The 20,362-nt window shown below is 37.0% G+C and overlaps 1 protein-coding gene across 9 annotated transcripts in view; it reads left to right on the forward strand.

Annotated features, from left to right (window-relative positions):
• The window catches only part of KIAA0319L (KIAA0319 like), a 123,833-nt gene that overhangs the window by 65,267 nt on the left and 38,204 nt on the right, over positions 1-20,362 (forward strand). For all 9 annotated transcript variants that reach the window (XR_014236171.1, XR_014236172.1, XM_082362769.1 and 6 more), the window contains exons 4-5: positions 16,730-16,973; positions 19,821-19,922. Coding sequence is in view for 7 of the 9 variants with exons in the window: in XM_082362769.1 (XP_082218895.1) it covers positions 16,730-16,973; positions 19,821-19,922 (346 nt within the window). In the remaining 2 variants the exon portion in view is untranslated. The remainder of the gene's footprint in view (positions 1-16,729; positions 16,974-19,820; positions 19,923-20,362) is intronic.

The raw sequence follows: 20,362 nt of genomic DNA on the forward strand, positions 1-20,362 counted from the left end.
TTAGTTCCCTGACCAGGGATCAAACCTGTGCCTCCTGCAGTGGAAACGCAGAGTCCTAACCACTGGACCACTAGGGAATTCCCTAAACTGTATATGTTAAAGTGTACAATTTGATTATTTTTGACATATGTATATACCCATAAAACCATCACCACAAAAAAGATAACATATCATTACCCCCCAAATTTTCTCCTGTCCCTTTGTAATGTCTTTCCCACTCCTTCCCTTATTCCTAGGCAACCACTGATCTGCTTTAGGTTATTATAGATTTTCTAGGGTTTTTAAATAAACAGAATCATATTTACATTATGTACTCTTTTTTTTATAAATTTATTTTATTTTTTTATTTTTGGCTGCTTTGGGTCTTCGTTGCTGCGTGCAGGCTTTCTCTAGTCGCAGCAAGCGTGGGCTACTCTTCGTTGTGGTGCACGGGCTTCTCATTGCGGTGGCTTCTCTTGTTGCAGAGCATGGGCTCTAGGCGTGCGGGCTTCAGTAGTTGTGGCACGTGGGCTCAGTAGTTGTGGCACACAGGCTCAGTAGTTGTGGCTCGCAGGCTCTAGAGCGCAGGCTCAGTAGTTGTGGCGCACGGGCTTAGTTGCTCCGTGGCATGTGGGATCTTCCCGGACCAGGGCTCGAACCCGTGTCCCCTGCATTGGCAGGCAGATTCTTAACCACTGCGCCACCAGGGAAGTCCCCTATGTACTCTTCTTTTTAACAATTTTATTGAGGTATAATTTACGTACCATAAAACCCATTCCTTATAAGTGTACAATTCAGTGAATTTAGTAAATGTATAGAGTTGTATGTCATAACCACAACCAGTTAGTTAACATTTCCATAACCCCCAAAACTTCCCTGGTGCTCATTTGCCCAAAAGTTCCCTTGTGCCATTCCTACTCCCACCCCTAACCCCAGGTATCCCCTAATCTGCTGTCTCTGTAAATTTTGCCTTTTCTGGACTTTTCATGTGAATGGAACCATGCAACATGTAGTCTTCTGTGTCTGGCTTCTTTCACTTAGCATAATGTCTTGATGTTCATCCTTGTTGTAGTATGTGTCAGTAGTTGGTTCTTTTAATTACTGAATAGTGTTCCATTGTATGGACATGTCATAGTTTGTTTATCTGTTCACCTGTTGATGGACATTTGGGTTGTTTCCAGATTTTTTAAGCTGCTGTGAACATTTGTGTGGTCTTTGTATGGACATATGTTTAAATTTCTCTTGGTCAAATACCTGGGAGTGGAATAGCTGGGTCATATTATAGGTCTATATTTAATATTTTAAGAAATTGCCAAACTGTTTCCCAAACAGGTGTACCATTTTACATTCCCATTAGTAATGTATGAAAGTTCCAGTTGCTCTGCATTCTCACCATCACTTGGTATGGTGAGTCTTTCTCATTTTAGATATTGCAATAGGTGTGTAATAGTATCTCTTTTTTTTTTTTTTTTAAGCTTTGCTTTTTAGTACTTTTAATGCTTCTTTCATTATTCCCTTGTGGTATCTCTATAGTGCCATTTTATTTTATTTTATTTTATTTATTTATTTTTTAACATCTTTATTGGATTATAATTGCTTTACAGTTTTGTGTTAGTTCCTGCTGTATAACAAAGTGAATCAGCTATATGTATACCTATATCCCCATATTCTCATTATGGTTTTGATTTGCATTTACCTAAATACTAATGATGTTGAACATCTTTTCATATGCTTATTTGCCATCCATGTTTTTGGTAAAGTGTTCATATTTTCCCCCATTAAAAATAATTGGGCTGTTTTCATATATATATATACACACATATATATTTTGCATGTAAGTCATTTATCAGATAAGGGATTTACAAATATTCTCTCTCAGTCTGTGACTTGCTTTTCATTCTGTAAGCAGTGTCTTTTTTTTAAAATTGATTTTTAAATTGAAATATAGTTGATTTACAATGTTGTGCCAATCTCTGCTATACAGCGAAGTGACTCAGTTTTACATATCTATCTGTCTATATATGTACAGATATAGATAGATAGATAGATACATTCTTTTCTTAATATTCTTTTCCATTATGGTTTATCCCAGGAGACTGGATATAGCTCCCTGTGCTATACAGTAGAACCTTGTTTATCCATTCTAAATGTAATAGTTTGCATCTGCCAACCTCAAACTCCCAGTTCATCCCTCTCCCTCCGTGCCTTCCCCTTGGCAACCACAAGTCTGATCTCTATGTCTGTGAGTCTGTTTCTGTTTTATAGATAGGTTCATTTTTGCCATATTTTAGGTTCCACATATAAGTGATATCATTTGGTGTTTGTCTTTCTCTTTCTGACTTGCTTCACTTGAGTATGATAATCTCTAGTTGTATCCATGTTGCTATAAATGGCATGATTTTGTTCTTTTTATGGCTGAGTAGTATTCCATTGTATACATCTTCTTTATGCATTCATCTGTCAATGGACATTTTGTAAGCAGTGTCTTTTGAGGAGCAGATATTAATTTTGATGATGTCCAGTGTATCAATTTTTTTTTTATGGATCATGCTTTTGATATTGTATCTAAGAAAGAGGTCTCCTAAGTTTTCTAAAGGTTTTATGGTTTTAGGTTTTAAATTTAGGTCTAGAATTTTTTTTGTGCATGGAGAGAGCTGTGGATGGGAGGGTTTTGTTTTGTTTTTTGGCATATGAGTATCAAATTGTGCTAGCACTGTATTTTTTTTTTTTTTCAAAAATTCATCAATTTTGATGTCTTTTTTTATTTTTTTATTTTTTATTTTTATTTATTTATTTATTTATGGCTGTGCTGGGTCTTCGTTTCTGTGCAGGGGCTTTCTCCAGTTGCGGCAAGTGGGGGCCACTCTTCATCACGATGCGCGGGCCTCCCACCATCACGGCTTCTCCTGCTGCGGAGCACAGGCTCCAGACGCGCAGGCTCAGTAATTGTGGCTCACGGGCCCAGCCGCTCCGCGGCATGTGGGATCCTCCCAGACCAGGGCTTGAACCCATGTCCCCTGCATTGGCAGGCAGACTCTCAACCACTGCGCCACCAGGGAAGCCCTAGCACCGTATTTTTACCATCCATTTTCAAGAAAGTGAATTGCTTGTCACTTTTATTGAAAATCAGTTAACCATATGTTTATGAATCTATTTATGGACACTATTTGGTTCCACTGATTTATTTGTCTATATTGACATCAATACCACACTGTCTTGTTAACTATAGCTTTGTAATAAGTCTTTAAATCAGATAATGTAAATCTTACAGTTTTGTTCTTTGTTATCAAAATTGTTTTGGCTCTTCTAAGTCCTTTCCTTTATATTTCCATATACATTTTAGAATCATCTTGTCAATTTCTTGTTAAAAAGCTTTCTGGGATTTTGATTGGGGTTGTGTTAAGGCTGTAGATCAATCTGGGGAGAATTCATAGCCTTATAATAATAGTGAGTCTGTCTACTGATCCATGAACACAGTATATCTTTCCATTTGTTTAAGTCATCTTTAACTTCTCTCAGCAGTGTGTTTCAGGGTACAGATTTTATGCATCTTTTGTCAGAATTATCCCTAAGTATTTCATTTTTGATACTATTATAATTGATATTTTTAAAAATTCAGTTTCTGTTTGTTGCTAGTGTATAGCAATACAATTACTTATTGTATCTTAGGAAGATGTAACTATGGAAGGACACAGAGAGGTGTAACATTGCTTGCTTGGAAGATGGAGGAAGGGGACCATTAGCCAAGAAGAGTACGTGGCCTGTAGAAACTGGAAAAGGCTAAGAAATGGATCTCTCCCTCCTTCTGATCAGACTGGCTAGGTTTTCTCAAAGACAATCTTTGGTTTCATTTCTTTTTCTCTGTTGCTTTTCTATTTTCTATTTTATTGATTTCTGTCTAATTTCTATTGTTTCATTTCTGCTGTTTAATTTGGATTTCATTTGCTCTTTTCTAGTTTCTTAAGGTGTAATCTGAGGTTGTTGATTTGAGACTTCCTTCTTTTCTAACATGGGTATTTTAGTGCTATAAATTTCCCTCTAAGTATAGTTTTAGCCACATCCTACAGATTTTGATATTGTGTTTACAGTTTATTCAGATCAAAATACTTTTAAATTTCCCCTTTGACTACTACTTTGACTTTTGGATTATTTAGAAGTATATTATGTAGTTTCCAAATGTTTTGGGGGATTTTCCAGATGTTGTTGTATTATTGATTGGTAATTTAATGCCATTGTAGCCAGTGAACATTGTATGACTTGAATCTCTTTAAATTTATTGAGACCTGTTTCAATGCTGAGAATATGGTCTATCTTGGTAAATGTTCCAAGTGCACGTGAAAAGAATATGTATCCTATTATCATTGGGCAAGTGTTATATAAATGTCAATTAGATCAAATTGGTTAGTGTTCTTCAGATCTTCTATATGCTTATTTTCTATTAATTTCTATCAGTTATTTAGAGAGGTGATGAAATATCACACTATATTTGTAGATATATGTTTCTCCTTAGTGTTAGATTAGCTTTTGCTTCATGTACTTTGAAGTTCTATTATTTGATGTATAAATGTTTAGGATTGTTGTGTCTTCTTGATGAACTAACCCCTTTATCATGATCAAATTTATCCTCTTTATCTCTGGTAGTATTATTTGCTCTGAAATCTATTTTGTCTGATATTATTATAGCCAGTCAGGCTTTCTTTGGTTAGTATTAGCAAGATATATCTTTTCCCATTCTTTTACCTTTAACCTATTTGTGTCTTTATATTTAAGGTGGCTTTCTTATAGGCTTCGTAGAGCTGGGTGTTGCTTTTTATCCAATCTGACAATCTCTGTCAATTACTTGGAGTGTTTAGACCATTTAATGTGATTATTGATGTGATGGGATTCAAATCTACCTACTTAGTATTAGTTTTCTGTTTGTCCCATGTGTTCTTTGTTCATTTATCCCTATTTTTATGCTTTTCTTTGAATTAATTATTTTTCATTCCATTTTACCTCTTTTTATTGACTTATTAGTTGTGATAGTTAAAAAATGACACCTCGGGCTTCCCTGGTGGCTCAGTGGTTAAGAATCTGCCTGCCAATGCAGGGGACACGGGTTCAAGCCCTGGTTTGGGAAGGTCGCACATGCCATGGAGCAACTAAGCTCGTACACCACAACTACTGAGCCTGTGCTCTAGAGCCCATGAGCCACAGCTGCTGAGCACACGCGCCACAACTACTGAAGCCCGTGTGCCTAGAGCCCATGCTCTGCAACAAGAGAAGCTACTGCAATGAGAAGCCCACGCACCAAAACGAAGAGTAGCCCCTGCTCGCCACAACTAGAGAAAGCCCGTGTGCAGCAACATGAAGACCCAACGTAGCCAAATAAATAAACTAATTAATTAATTAATTAACAAAACAAAAAAATGACCCCCCGCCCCTCACCCCCAAGGATGTCACTTTCCTAATCCCAGGAACCTGTGAATATGTCACGTTACATGGCAAAGAGGTATTAGGGTTGCAGATAGAATTAAGGTTTTCAAACAGCTGACCTAAAATAGGGAGATTATCATATTTTCTGAGTAGGCCCATTTTAGTCACAAGAGTCCTTCTTCTAAAAGTAGAAGAGGAAGATGTATGGAGGACACAGAGAAATGTAACATTACTTGCTTTGAAGATGGAGGAAAGGGACCTTGAGCCAAAGAGAGTGCCTGGCCTCTGGAAACTGGAAAAGACTAGGAAATGGATTCTGTCCTATGTCCTAAAGCCTCCAAAAAGGAGCACATCCCTGCCAACCACTCGGTATAGCCCAGTGAGATCTGTATTTGTTGGGTTTCTCGCTTATAGAACTCTAAGATGATAAATTTGTGTGGTTTAAGCTGCTAACGTGTGTGGTAATTTTTTACAGCAACAACAAAGAAATTAATACATAGTTATAATTCTTTATGTCGTGTTACCGTGTTAGCGGTTGCTGTGAAGTTTGTAGCATACATCTTTAGCTTATCAAGCACTAACTTCAACTGATATTTTACTAGCTCATGTATAGTGTAAAGACCCTACAACAGTATGCTTCCGTTCTCTCTTCCTGGCCTTTGTGCTATTGTCATCATACGTTTTACTTCTATATATGTTATAGCCTCCACAGTATATTGTTACTTTTTTTGCTTTAAACAGTCAATTATCTTTTATGATCAATTATCTTTTAAAGAGATTTGAAAATAAGAAAAATATACACCGAGTTAGTTACTATTACCAGTGCTCTTTATTACTATGTATAGATTCAGGTTTCCGTCTGGTATCATTTTTCTACATCTTGAAGGGCTTCCTTTATCATTTCAAGTAGTGTAGGTTTGTGGCGATAAATTCTTTCAACTTTTGTATGTCTGAAAATTCAGTATTTCACTTTAGTCTTTGAAAAATATTTTCACTATTTAAGTAAATCTAAGTTGGCAGGGATTTTGGTTTTTTGTGGGTTTTTTTGTTGTTTTCTGTTTTTGTTTTTGTTTTTTTTTGCTTTCAGTACTTTAAAGATATTATATGATAGCAATCTCTTCTTGCTTGTGTTTATTGAGAAATCTGCTGTAATTTTTACATTTGTTCCTCTATGTATAATGTGTCTTTTTTCTCTTGCTCCTGTTAAGATTTTCTCTTTATCACTGTTTTAAGAAATTTGATTATATTACTACTTGTAGTTTTCTTTATGTTTCTTATACTTGGAACTTGTTGAACTTCTCAAATCTGGGTTCAAATTATAGTTATTATCATATGTGGAAATTATTTCTTCAAATATTTTTCTGTGCTTCCATTTAAAAAAAAAATTTTTTTTAATTAATTAAATTAATTTTTGGCTGCGTTGGGTCTTTGTTGCTGCGCATCGGCTTCATCTAGTTGCAGCGAGTGGGGGCTACTCTTTGTTGCAATGTGCGGGCTTCTCAACGTGGTGGCTTCTCTTCTTGTGGAGCACAGGCTCTAGGTGCGTGGACTTCAGTAGTTGTGGCTCATGGGCTCTAGAGCGCAGGCTCAGTAGTTGTGGTGCATGGGCTTAGTTGCTCCACAGCATGTGAGATCTTCCTGGACCAGGGATTGAACCTGTGTCCCCAGCACTGGCAGGCGGATTCTTAACCACTGCGCCACCAGGGAAGTCCCTGTGCTTCCTTCCTTTGAGAACTCAATTAGAAACATTTTGGCCCCTTGAATTTGTTCTACAATTTGCTGATGTTCTGTTCATTTCTTTTCAGTCTTTTTTTTTCTCTGTGTGTTTTGTTTTGAATAGTTTCTGTTGATATGTCTTTGAGTTTTCTTCTGCATTGTTTACTTTGCCATTAAATCTCTTACAGTGTATTTTTCACCTTAGACAGTGTAATATTCATCTCCAGAAGCTTTATTTGGGTCTTTTAAAAATATATCTTCCATGTCTCTACTTAATATATGCAGTCTTTCCTAAAGCTTTTTGAACATATGGAATCCAATCATAATAATGATTTTAATATCCTTGTAGAAACGTGGGATTCACCTTAGATTTTTTTCCTGAAGCCCAAGATACATTTCAGCTTCATAAATATTAGATTCTTAATATTTTAAAATCCATCCCACAGGGGGAATTTCCAGTAATGGTGGAGAGTAAAGCAGTCTCCTGAACCTTCCCACAGATAATAATTATAAAATATGTAAAAAATATATTTAAATAAAGTGGAAAGTATCCAAAAGCAGAAAGAAGCTAGAGGAGAGTTTACTCTTGAAAAACACTAACTGGAAATGATAAGAATTGTGAGTTTGCAGCTTTTTAAAATTTTTGCCTGAGGGCATTCATCAACCCCCATAACAGAGGAAAGTGGCAGTGGAAAACCTCAGTTTTACTTTCTTATGGTGGCAAAGAACAGAGTTCAGGGTAGAAAAATTACCTGGAAACATAAGGGGAGGAGCTCTTGAAAGTTAAAAAAACCCCAACAACACAGAAGAAGGTGAAACCCATAACCTGACCATAAACCCCACTAAAATCCCCTGGCTGAATGTCTAAACTACACCTACATGGAGAAATTCCAGAGGGCCTGGTGAAAAAGCATACAGAGATCAGAGAGGCAGAGTCCTGTCTTTGAAAGACAGAACCTAAACCAGGTGAGCTCTGTGAGTTTGCTGCTTTTTTAACTGAATTCATTACCCAACCATGTGTAACTCAGGTGGCAGAAATCTGATGTTTTATTTGCTTGAGGTATCAGAGGACAGACTCTAAGACTGAAAAGTTAGGGAGTAATCTCAGTCAGAACAGGCCCTGAATGTGAGTATAATCTATGGCCAAATTCTTGGCCAATTACCAGATTCACAAGAAAACCTACAGGGGACCAGGCTGAAAAAGTAGCTGCAAGAATTACAAAGAGATATCAGTTGCTGCACATTGCAGGGGAAGCAAACTCTACAGATTAAATCCAGATAAGTTACTTGCCTGCTAGGAAAAATACAGTGGCATTGGTGTAAAGGTAGATTAAACCACTGAAACAGAATAGACTCCAGAGAAAGATGCACACAAATATGGCCAGTTGATGTGTCCAGGCAATTCAGTGGGAAAGGATAATCTTTTCAATAAATGGTGCTGGAACAATTGGATAGTGATATGGAAAAACATGAACCTTGACCCTTACCTCATACAATACAGAAAAACTAGCTCAAAATGGATTGTAGGCCTAAATTTAAGAGCTAAAACTATAAAACTTGTAGAAGAAAACAGGAAAACATTTTTGTGATCTTGTCAATAAATACATAAATAAATAAATAAGTCACTAACATCGTGAACCATAAAAGTAAGAACTGATAAATTGGAACTCATCAAAATTACAAGCTTTTGCTGTTTAAAAGACACCATTAAGAAAAATGAAAAGGCAAGCAACAGACTGGGAAAATGTATTTCCAAATTAAATACCTAACAAAGGACTTGTTTCTAGAATATACAAAGAGCTCTTGTAACTCAGTTAGAAAACTAATAATGAAACAAAGGATTTCAACAGATAGTCTACCAAAGAAGTTATACAGGTGTCCAGAAAGTACATGAAAAGGTGCTCAACATCATTCACCATTAGAAAAATGCAAATTAAAATGGCTAAAATTAAAAGACTTATAACAAATTCTGGCAAGGTTATAGAACCTGGAATGCTCACACTGGTGGTGGGACTATATAATGGCACAACTTTGGAAAATTGTTTGGCAGTTTTTTAAAAAGTTAAAGGTACATCTTCCATATGACCAAGCATTCTACTTGTAGATATTTAACCAAGAGAAATGAAAGGATATGCTTATACAAAGACTTGTAGAGGAATATCTATAGCAGCTCAATTTGTCATAGCCAAAAGCTGGAATCACCTCAAATGTCCATCATTACTGAACGAATAAATATATTTGTATATTCAAATATATTTGTATATTTGTATATTTTATTTGTATAAATATATTTGTATATTCACTTGTAGCATTCAGTAGAATGTTACTCAGCAACTGTAAGGAAAGAACTGTTGGTACACACAGCAACAGATTAATAGCAAAATAATTTTGCTGAGTGAAAGAAGCCAGACCAACAAAAAAAGTATGTACTGTGTGATTCCACTTATGTAAAATTCTAGAAAATGCAAACTAATCTATAGTGACAAGAAACAGAGCAGTGGTTGTTTGGAGGTGGGAGTGGGGAGGAGAAGTGACTACAAAGGAGCGTGAGGAATCTTTGGGAGTGATGGATATGTTCATTGTTTTGATTGTGGTAATGGCTTCATAAGTGTACACATATGTCACATTTTATCAAATTGTATACTTTAAATATGTTCAGTTTACTATATGTCAATTATATCTTAATAAAGTTGTAAAAAAAATGGACAAAGATTTGAATAAACTTCAGAGAAAATATATGTCTGGCCAATAAACATATGAGAAAATTTTCAACCTCATTAGTCATCAGGAAAGTACAAGTTAAATCTCAGTGAGATACCATGAGAATGACAAAAAAAAGGAAAAAGAAAAAAGACCAAGAATACTAAGTATTGGTGAACTTGTGGCACAACTGGAACTCTCATACATTGCTTGTGGAAATACAAAATGGTACAGCTTCTTTGGACAATAGTTAACCGATTCTTATAAAGTTAAACATATATGTAATTAGCAATAAATATTTCTAAGAATTTACCCAAGATAAATTAAAATATGTTTATAGAAACATTTGTATTCTAACATTTATAGCAGCTTTATTTATAAGAGCTGAGAACTGAAAACAACTTAAACCTCCATCAGTAGATGAATGGATAAAGAAATTTTGGTATATCTCTATAATGGTATACTACTCGGTAATAACAAGGAGTGAACTATTGATATACTGATATGAATCTTAAAAATGTTATGTTGAGTGAAAGCAGCCAGAAACAAAAATAGTTTGTATATGATTCCTTTTATATGAAGTACAAAAAAAGCCCTAACTAACTAATGGTGACAGAAAACAAATCAGTGGTTGTCTGAGCCTGGGGCTGGAGGCAGGAATATACTGCAAAGGGGCATGAACCAACTGTTTTTTTAATATAGTTGACATATAGTATTACGTTAGTTTCGGGTGTATTACATAGTGATTTGACATTTGCATACTTTATGAAACGATATGTCTAGTGACAGACTGTCCTCATACAAAGTTATTACAATAGTATTGATCATATTCCTTATGCTTTATATTACATCCCTGTGGCTTATTTATTTTATAACTGGAGGTTTGTACCTCTTGATCCCTTTCACCCTTTTCACCCCCACCCCTCAACCCACTTCCCTCTGGCAACCATATGTTTGTTCTCTGTATCTGTGAGTCTGTTTGTTTATCTGTTTGTTTTTTAGATTCCACATATAAATGAGGTCATATGATACTAACCTTTCTCTGTCTGACTTATTTCACTTAGTATAATACCCTCTAGATGTATCCATGTTATCACAAATGGCAAGATGTCATTTTTTATGGCCGAGTAATATTTCGTTGTATATATAATACCACTTCTTCATTCATTCATTCATCTATCAGTGGACACTTAGGTTGCTTTCATAACTTGGCTGTTGTAAGGAATGCTGCAGTGAACATTGGTGTGCATATGTCTTTTCAAATTAGTGGGGTTTTTTTTAACATCTTTATTGGAATATAATTGCTTTACAATGTTGTGTTAGTTGCTGCTGTATAACAAAGTGAATCAGCTATATGTATACATATATCCCCATATCTCCTCCCTCTTGCGTCTCCCTCCCACCCTCCCCATCCCACTCCTCTAGGTGGACACAAAGCACGGAGCTGATCTCCCTGTGCTATGCGGCTGCTTCCCACTAGCTATTTATTTTACATTTGGTAGTGTATATATGTCCATGCCACTCTCTCACTTTGTCCCAGCTTACCCTTCCCCCTCCCCGTGTCCTGAAGTCCATTCTCTACATCTGCATCTTTATTCCTGTCCTGCGCCTAGGTTCTTCAGAACCTTTTTTTTTTTTTTCATATTCTATATGTATGTGTTAGCATTCGGTATTTGTTTTTCTCTTTCTGACTTACTTCACTCTGTATGACAGTCTCTAGGTCCATCCACCTCACTACAAATAACTCAATTTCGTTTCTTTTTATGTGAGTAATATTCCATTGTATATATGTGCCACATCTTCTTTATCCATTCATCTGTCGATGGATACTTAGGTTGCTTCCATGTCCTGGCTATTCTAAATAGAGCTGCAATGAACATTGTGGTACATGACTCTTCTTGAATTATGGTTTTCTCAGGGTATATGCCCAGTAGTGGGATTGCTGGGTTGTATGGTAGTTCTATTTTTAGTTTTTAAAGGAACCTCCATACTGTTCTCCATAGTGGCTGTATCGATTTACATTCCCACCGAGAGTGCAAGAGGGTTCCCTTTTCTCCACACCCTCTCCAGCATTTATTGTTTGTAGATTTTTTGATGATGGCCATTCTGACTGGTGTGAGGTGATACATCATTACAGTTTTGATTTGCATTTCTCTAATGATTAGTGATGTTGAGCATCCTTTCATGTGTTTGTTGGCACAAATTAGTGTTTTTATTTTCTTTGGGTAAATACACAGAAATGAAATTGCTGGATTATATGGCAGTTCTATTTTCAATTTTTTGAGGAACCTCCATACTGGTTTTCATAAGGGCTGCACCAATTAACAATTCCGTCAGCAGTGCACAAGGATTCTCTTTTCTTCACATCCTCACCAACACCTGCTATTTGTTGTCTTTTTGATGATAGCCATTCTGACAGTTGTGAGGTGGTATCTCATTGCAGTTTGATTTGCATTTCTCTGATGATTAGTGATGTTGAGCCTCTTTTCATGTGTCTGTTGGCCATCTGTATGTCTTTTTTGGAAAAAATGTCTATTCAGGTCCTCTGTACATTTTTCAATTGGATTTTTTTTCTATGTTGGGTTGTATGAGTTCTTTGTATATTTTGGGTATTAAACCCCTTATCAGATATATCACTTGCAAATATGTTCTTTCATTCAGTAGGCTGCCTTTTCATTTTGTTGATGGTTTCCTTTACTGTGCAAAAGCTTTTTAGTTTGATGTCGTCCCATTTGTTTATTTTTGCTTTTGTTTCCCTTGCCTGAGGAGACATATCCAAAAAAAATCAATATTAATATTATGTTAAGACCGATGTCAATATATACACTACCATGTGTAAAATAGATAGCTAGTGGAACCTGCTGTATAGCACAGGGAGCTCAGCTCGGTGCTCTGTGGTGACCTAGATGAGTGGGATGGGGGGGTGGGAGGGAAGTCCAAGAGGGAGGAGATATATATATATACATATACATATAGCTGATTCACTTTGTTGTACAGCAGAAACTTACACAACATTGTAAACCAACTATACCCCAATTAAAAAAAAAAAAAGACTGAGGTCAAATAGCTGACCGCCTGTGTTTTCTTCAGGGAGTTTTATGGTTTCAGGTATTACATTTAAGTCTTTAATCTGTTTTGAGTTTAATTTTATATGTGGTGTGATTAAGTAGTCCAGTTTCATTCTTTCGTGTTTAGCTGTCCAGTTCTCCCAACACCATTTATTGAAAAGGCTGTCTTTTCCCCATTGTATATTCTTGCCTCCTTTGTTGTAGATTAATTGATCATATAAGCATTTTATTTCTGGGCTCTCTGTTCTGTTCCATTGATCTGTGTATCTGTTTTTGTACCAGTACCATATTGTTTTGATTATTGTAGCTTTGTAGTATAGTTTTAAGTCAGGGAGCATGATACCTCCAGCTTTGTTCTTCTTTCTCAAGATTGCTTTGGCTATCCAGGGTCTTTGTGTTTCTGTACAAATACTAGAATTATTTGTTCTAGTTCTGTGAAAAATGAATGTTTTTTGTTTTGTTCTGTTTTTGATAAGGATTGCATTGAATCTGTAGATTGTTCTTTCTGGGTAGTATGGCTATTTTAACAATATTAATTCTTCCAGTCCATGAGCATGGGATATCTTTACATTTGTTTGTCATCTTCAGTTTCTTTCATCAATGTCTTTTTTTTTTTTTTTTTGGCCACACCGTGCTGCATGTGGGATCTTAGTTGCCTGATCAGGGATCGAACCCACGCCCCCTGCACTGGAAGCGCAGAGTCTTAACCACTAGACTGCCAGGGAATTCCTATCAATGTCTTTTTTTTTATCCTCATAATATTTATTTATGTATTTATTTATTATTGAGGTATAGTTGATGTACAGTATTGTATAAGTTTCAGGTGATTCACAATTTTTAAAGGTTATACTCCATTTATAGTTATTATAAAATATTGGCTATATTCCCTGTGTTGTACAATATATCCTTGTAGCTTATTTATTTTATACATAGAATACATAGAATTTTGAACCTCTTTATCCCCTACCCCTATCTTGCTCCTCCCCCATTCCCTCTCCCCACTGGTAACCACTAGTTTGTTCTCTATATCTATGAGACTTTATTTTTTGTTATATTCACTAGTTTGTTTTATTTTTTAGATTCCACATAAACGTATAAGTGATATCATACAATATTTGCCTTTCTCTGTCTGACTTATTTCACTTAGCATAATACCCTCCAAGTCTATCCATGTTATTGCAGATGGCAAAATTTCATTCTTTTTTATGGCTGAGTAGTATTCCATTGTATATATATACCGCATCTTCTTTATCTGTTCGTCTGTTGATGGACACTTAGGTTGCTTCCATGTCTTGGCCATTGCAAATAATGCTGCATTGAACATTTCGAATTTGTTTTTTGTTTTGTTTTCTTTTGTTTTTATTTATTTATGGCTGAGTTGGGTCTTCGTTTCTGTGCAAGGGCTTTCCCTAGTTGTGGCAAGCGGGGGCCACTCTTCATCGCGGTGCGCGGGCCTCTCACTATCGCGGCCTCTCTTGTTGTGGAGCGTAGGCTCAGTAATTGTGGCTCACGGGCCTAGTTGCTCTGCGGCATGTGGGATCTTCCCAGACCAGGGCTCGAACCCGTGTCCCCTGCATTAGCAGGCAGATTCTCAACCACTGCGCCACCAGGGAAGCCCCTTGTTTTTGTTTTTATGGATATATACCCAGGAGTGGAATTGCTGGGTATGGAAGTTCTATTTTTAGTTCTTTGAGAAACCTCCATACTGTTTTATACAGTGGTGGCCCCAGTTTACCTTCCCACCAACAGTGTACGAGGGCTCCCTTTTCTCTTTCATCAATGTCTTACAGTTTTCAGAGTATAAGTCTTTTACTTCTTTGTTTAGATTTATTCCTAGGTATTACATTATTTTTGATGCACTTGTAAATGAGATTGTTTTCTTAATTTATCTTTCTGATAGATCATTATGAGTGTATAGAAATGCACCAGATTTCTCTGTATTAATTTTGCATCCTGTAACTTTATTGAATTCATTTATTAGTTCTAATAGTTTTTTGGTAGCGTCTTTAGGATTTTCTATGTATAGTGTCATATCATCTGCAAACAGTGACAGTTTTACTTCTTCTTTTCCAGTTTGGATTCCTTTGATTTCCTTTTGTTGTCAGATTGCTGTGGCTAGGACTTCCAATGCTATGTTGAATAAAAGTAGTGTGAGTGGGCACCCTTGTCTTTTGTTGAGTATGATGTTGGCTGTGGGTTTGTTATATATGGCCTTTATTATGTTGAGGTATGTTCTGTCTATAGCCAGTTTTAGAGAGTTTTTATCATAAAGGGATGTTGAATTTTTGTCAGAACCTTTTTCTGCATCTATTGAGATGATCATATGATTTTTATTCTTCAGTTTGTTAATGTGGTATATCACATTGATTGATTTGTGGATATTGAATCATCTTTGCATTGCTGAGATAAATCCCACTTGCTCATGGTGTATGATCCTTTTCATGTAATGTTGAATTTGGTACACTAGTATTTTGTTGAGAATTTTTGCATCTATGTTCATCAGTGATATTGGTCTGTAATTTTCTTTTTTTGTGTGGTGGCTTTGTCTGTTTTTGGCATCAGGGTGACACTGGCCTTGTAGAATGAGTTCAAAACTGTTCCTTTCTCTTCAATTTTTGGGAATATTTTGAGAAGGATACGTGTTACTTCTTCTTTAAATGTTTTGTAGAATTCACCTGTGAAGCTGTCTGGTCCTGGACTTTTGTTCATTGGGAGTTTTTTTAATTACTGATTTAATAATTTCATTATTGGAAATTAGTCTGTGGCATGAACCAATTTTTGTGGCTGATAGAAATGTTCTCTCTCTTGATTGTGGTTACATGGGTGTATACACTTGTCAAAACTCATTGACCTATACACTTTAAATGTGTGCAGTTTATTTTGTGTATTACACTTCAATTAGTTGATTTTTAAAAATCCATACAACCACCCTGTTTAACCACTCATCATTTCTCATTTGGATGAATGCAGTAACCTCCTAAGGGGTATTCCTGCTGTTGTCTTACTTCTTCAAACCCATACACTGTGCAGCAACCTGAATGATTCATTTAAAACAAAAACCTGACCTACCTTGTCACTTCCCTGTATATAACTCTTTGTCATCATCATCTGGCTTCTTAAAGTAGCATCTAATGTCTTCTTTAGTCTGACCCCTCACTGTCTTTCCAGCTCATCTTCTATTACTCCCTGCCTCTCACTTTGCTTATGACTCTCATTTCCCAACACTAGCCATGTTAATCTCATTTCTTGTGCTTATACTCATCTCTCCCCTCAGCCTCTCCCCTATTTTACCCTTTAAAATGCATCTCAGGACTCTCCACCTCCAGAAGGTCTTGATTTATTTATTTAAACCATCCTTCTTCACATGCTTCCTCTCTCCAAGAAAGAGAAGTACTCTGAAGTTTCTTTGGTTCAGTCATAGCTCTTATAGGTATATTTACCATTTTGGCTTATTATGTTTCTAGTCCTTTTTTCCCCACTAGATTATGTACTTGTTGATTATGTTTTAATTATATTTTGGATCCACAGGCCTGTTTTGTAATAGGTGCTTAATACATATTTGTAGAAAGATTGAATATAAATATTAAGTGAGAAAAGAAGGTAAAAGTATACATAGTGTAATTATTACTACTTTGTTTTAAGCAAAACTCTTCGCGTAGAAAAAAAATACTGGGAAGATTTATATCAACATTTTAACACCATTTTGGGTGGTAAGATTAGCTTCTTTAATATTTTTGACAGTTTTGCATTTTTCAAAAAAAAATTTAACATGCAGTTATTTCATGAGACATGACCTAAAAAACTGGCTGTATAACTTTTGCCTATTCAAATGAATTTTTGCATTTCTCTAGGTCCACAACACAGATACAATTTCTAATCCCTTAACCACAGATCTGACTGCAAAGATTCCTGGTTGGTCAAGTGTACCAGTTCAACCTGAGGCATCAGAGGACCCGGGTGCTACTCCTACCATTCAGCAAGTAAAAATCCCTGGGAAAATCTCAATTGCTACCCCTCTGCCAGTGGCTCCTTCCTACAGTTATGCCACCCCTACCCCCCAGGCCTCTTTCCAGAGCACCTCAGCACCATACCCAGGTGAGGCCCTTTTCTTCTGTCCTTGGAGATAGGACGGGGAAATAGAGATTTTGATCAAAGTGTTCCCTTTTCGTGGAAAGAAAGGAGGGAGGCATGACTTTTAAATACTGTAGGTTAAAAAAATAATAATCCTGTTAATGTCCCTGTAATCGTAGGACTTGGTCTCTCAATCCTTTTTTCAATAAGCTCCAGCCTATGGGTATTTTGAGGCTCTTTCGAGAGCCAAATTCCACTGTGCCTAGATTCAATTAAGTAATGTTCAAGGAGCCAAGCAAGCAGAGGCCACTGGGAAGAAAGAGTCGGATCTGTATAACTGTTTGCCTTCTGAATGGGTGATTGTGGGTCAGATATTTCTGTCTGTGATTTCGATAGCATCTTTATTTTTATTTTTTAAATATTTATTTATTTAGGCCGTGCCATGCGGCTTATGGGATCTTAGTTCCTTGACTGGGGATCAAACTGGGGCCACAGCAATGAAAGCACCAAGTCCTAACCACTGGACTGCCAGGGAATTCTGCATCTTTATTTTTAAAGCAACTCATAGGAAGGAGATTTATACAGTGTTGCCTTAACAACAAGTCTGCTTCATAAGTTCCGTTCTAAGGCATTAGGAGGAAATGCTTAATCAAGGGAACTAAGTTGATCTTTATCCCCTGAAAAAGTCAACAGGGTGAAGCAAAGCCAGTGAAAATGAATTTTTGCCAATTTTTAATTTCCTAAGGTTTCCTTCAGTGGTAATATAACATAAAATTTTAGTGTTTCAATCCTGAGGCACTAAAGTAATTTTTGTATTCAGGCAGAATGGTTGTAATTTTTGGTGTAATTGTGAAAGTTTTGGGCTGCGCTGTATTTTTTTTTTTTATATATAAATTTATTTATTTATTTTTGGCTGCGTTGGGTCTTTGTTGCTGCATGCGGGCTTTCTCTAGTTGTGGTGAGTGGGGGCTACTCTTCGTTGTGGTGTGCAGGCTTCTCATTGCGGTGGCTTCTCGTTGCAGAGCACAGGCTCTAGGCATGCAGGCTTCAGTAGTTGTGGCATGCAGGCTCAGTTGTTGTGGCTCACGGGCTCTAGAGCTCAGGCTCAGTAGTTGTGGCGCATGGGCTTAGTTGCTCCGCAGCATGTGGGATCTTCCCGGACCAGGGCTCAAACCCGTGTCCCCTGCATTGGCAGGCGGATTCTTAACCACTGCGCCACCAGGGAAGGCCTGCGCTGTATTTTTGACCATTATACTTTCTCTAAGTATAGTGGTTTCTTTCTTTTTTCTTTTTTTTGAAAGTTACTGCAGAAATTCTTATTCCACCTCCTGGAGTGTCTAAATGCTGAAGCTTCCATAATGGATGGTTTCATTTCTCCCCAAGTGCAGTGTTCCCAAGCAGACAGATAAATCTCAAATTTCATATTTGTCTAGGAAACCCTTTTCACCTTCCAGTCTTGGAATATGGGTGAACCAGCCAGTTGTTTGCTTTAAGCTCTCTAGTTCCTAGGTCTCATACCTAGTGAACAATTATTGTTAGAGAAATAAGATTTATATAATCGGTGGTTCTCAACTTCCTGTAAACATTTTTCGTTGTTACAACCGTGGAGGAGGGGTGCTACTGACATCTAGTGGGTAGAGACTAGGGATACTACTAAACATCTTACAGTGCACAGGACAATCTCCCCCCATCCCAACCCCAACACACACAAAGAATTGGTCCAAAATGTCGTGGTCCAGAGAATTGGTCCAAAGAATTGGTCGTGCCATAGTTGAGAAACTTTGACATGTATGGAATAGCTGGTGAAAAGCAGAAATATAGTATCTAGCTATTAGCTGATATGGATGTTCCAAAAATGCTAGAGTAGTTCAGGAAGTAGATCAGTTCGAACTGAAATGGTCTGGGAAGATTTTTTGGAGAGAAGCCTGGCTTTTAAGCTAGAAACAAAGTACTGTATTTATAATAAAGTAAGCACACACCCCAACTGAAGAAAAAAGCTTTAGCAAAGTCCCCAAGAGTAGACTTCTCTGGAGCACAAGAGGGAAAATGAGTATAACTAGAGGCAGAATCGGGTGGAAGGGTGAGATGATGTGATCAGATGATGATGGATCTCTGATGCCAGGTTGGGAATTTGGACTGAAACATGGTGTGGGAGTGGGGGTCTTAAGTAGGAGAGTATCATGGTGGGTGAGTATTTTAGAAAAATTCATGGTGATGGGTGTTTTAGGGAGACAGAATAGATTAGAATGGGGAGAGCTAGCAGAGGGAAGACCAGTTAAGATTCTTGGAATTATCTAAGTCTATGGCTGTATCAATTGAAATGGAAAGAAAATTAAGGCTGGCCTTGCGGCCAACACTTGCCTTTTCCTCTAGGAACTTTATATATGTATTTTACTAGAAAGTTATGTATCAGCATAAAGATGATCCTTGAAACAGAGTTGAACTCTGTTTATTGAATTTTGTGGAAAGTACTATATAAAGAGGGCTTAGGGAAAGATCATAGTTAAAATACAGTGGAGAAAAACCCAGAGAGAAAGGAAGAAAGTGGAATAATATGGTGTCATGATAACCACGAGTTTTAAGATGGAGGCAGTCAGCAGTATTAGATACCACAGAGGTGAAGGATGAGGGTTGAGAAACACCTATTAGATTTGCTAAGGAGCAGTTTGTTGATGACCTCTAAGGATCCTTTTCGGTGGAAAAGTGGGGGCACAGTCACGTTTCAGGGGATTAGAGAGTGGGTAAATAATGAGGAAATGAAGGCAGTAGCTGAATATTGTTTATAGAAGAAATTTGGCCACAAAAGGAAGGAGAGAATTGAGATAGTCTGGATCTAATTTCTTATCTCTTGTGTATTTTCTTCGTTTCCAGTTATAAAGGAACTGGTGGTATCTGCTGGAAACAGTGTCCAGATTACCTTGCCTAAGAATGAAGTTCAGTTAAATGCATATGTTCTCCAAGAGCCAGATGCAGGTAAAACATCCACTTATATTTGTGTAATGTTTTAATTCATAATGGAATCTACATACATTTACTCTCTGTAAAAGTCTTATGAGAATAAGATATAGCTTGAACATGCACAAATATTTATGTGATATGAGAGGCAATATAATGTTTGAGATCATGGGCTTTGATGTCAAGGCTGGGTTCAAATCTGAGCTCAGCCAAGTCATTAGCTGAATGATTTTTTTTTTAATTATTTATTTATTTATTTATGGCTGTGTTGGGTCTTCGTTTCTGAGCGACGGCTTTCTCCAGTTGCAGCAAGCGGGGGCCACCCTTCATCGCGGTGCGCGGGCCTCTCACTATCGCGGCCTGTCTTGTTGCGGAGCACAGGCTCCAGACGCGCAGGCTCAGTAGTTGTGGCTCACGGGCCTAGTCACTCCGTGGCATGTGGGATCTTCCCAGACCAG

The sequence above is a fragment of the Balaenoptera borealis genome (assembly GCF_965194805.1).
Source record: "Balaenoptera borealis genome assembly, chromosome: 1".
In the NCBI taxonomy this organism is placed as follows: Eukaryota; Metazoa; Chordata; class Mammalia; order Artiodactyla; family Balaenopteridae; genus Balaenoptera; species Balaenoptera borealis.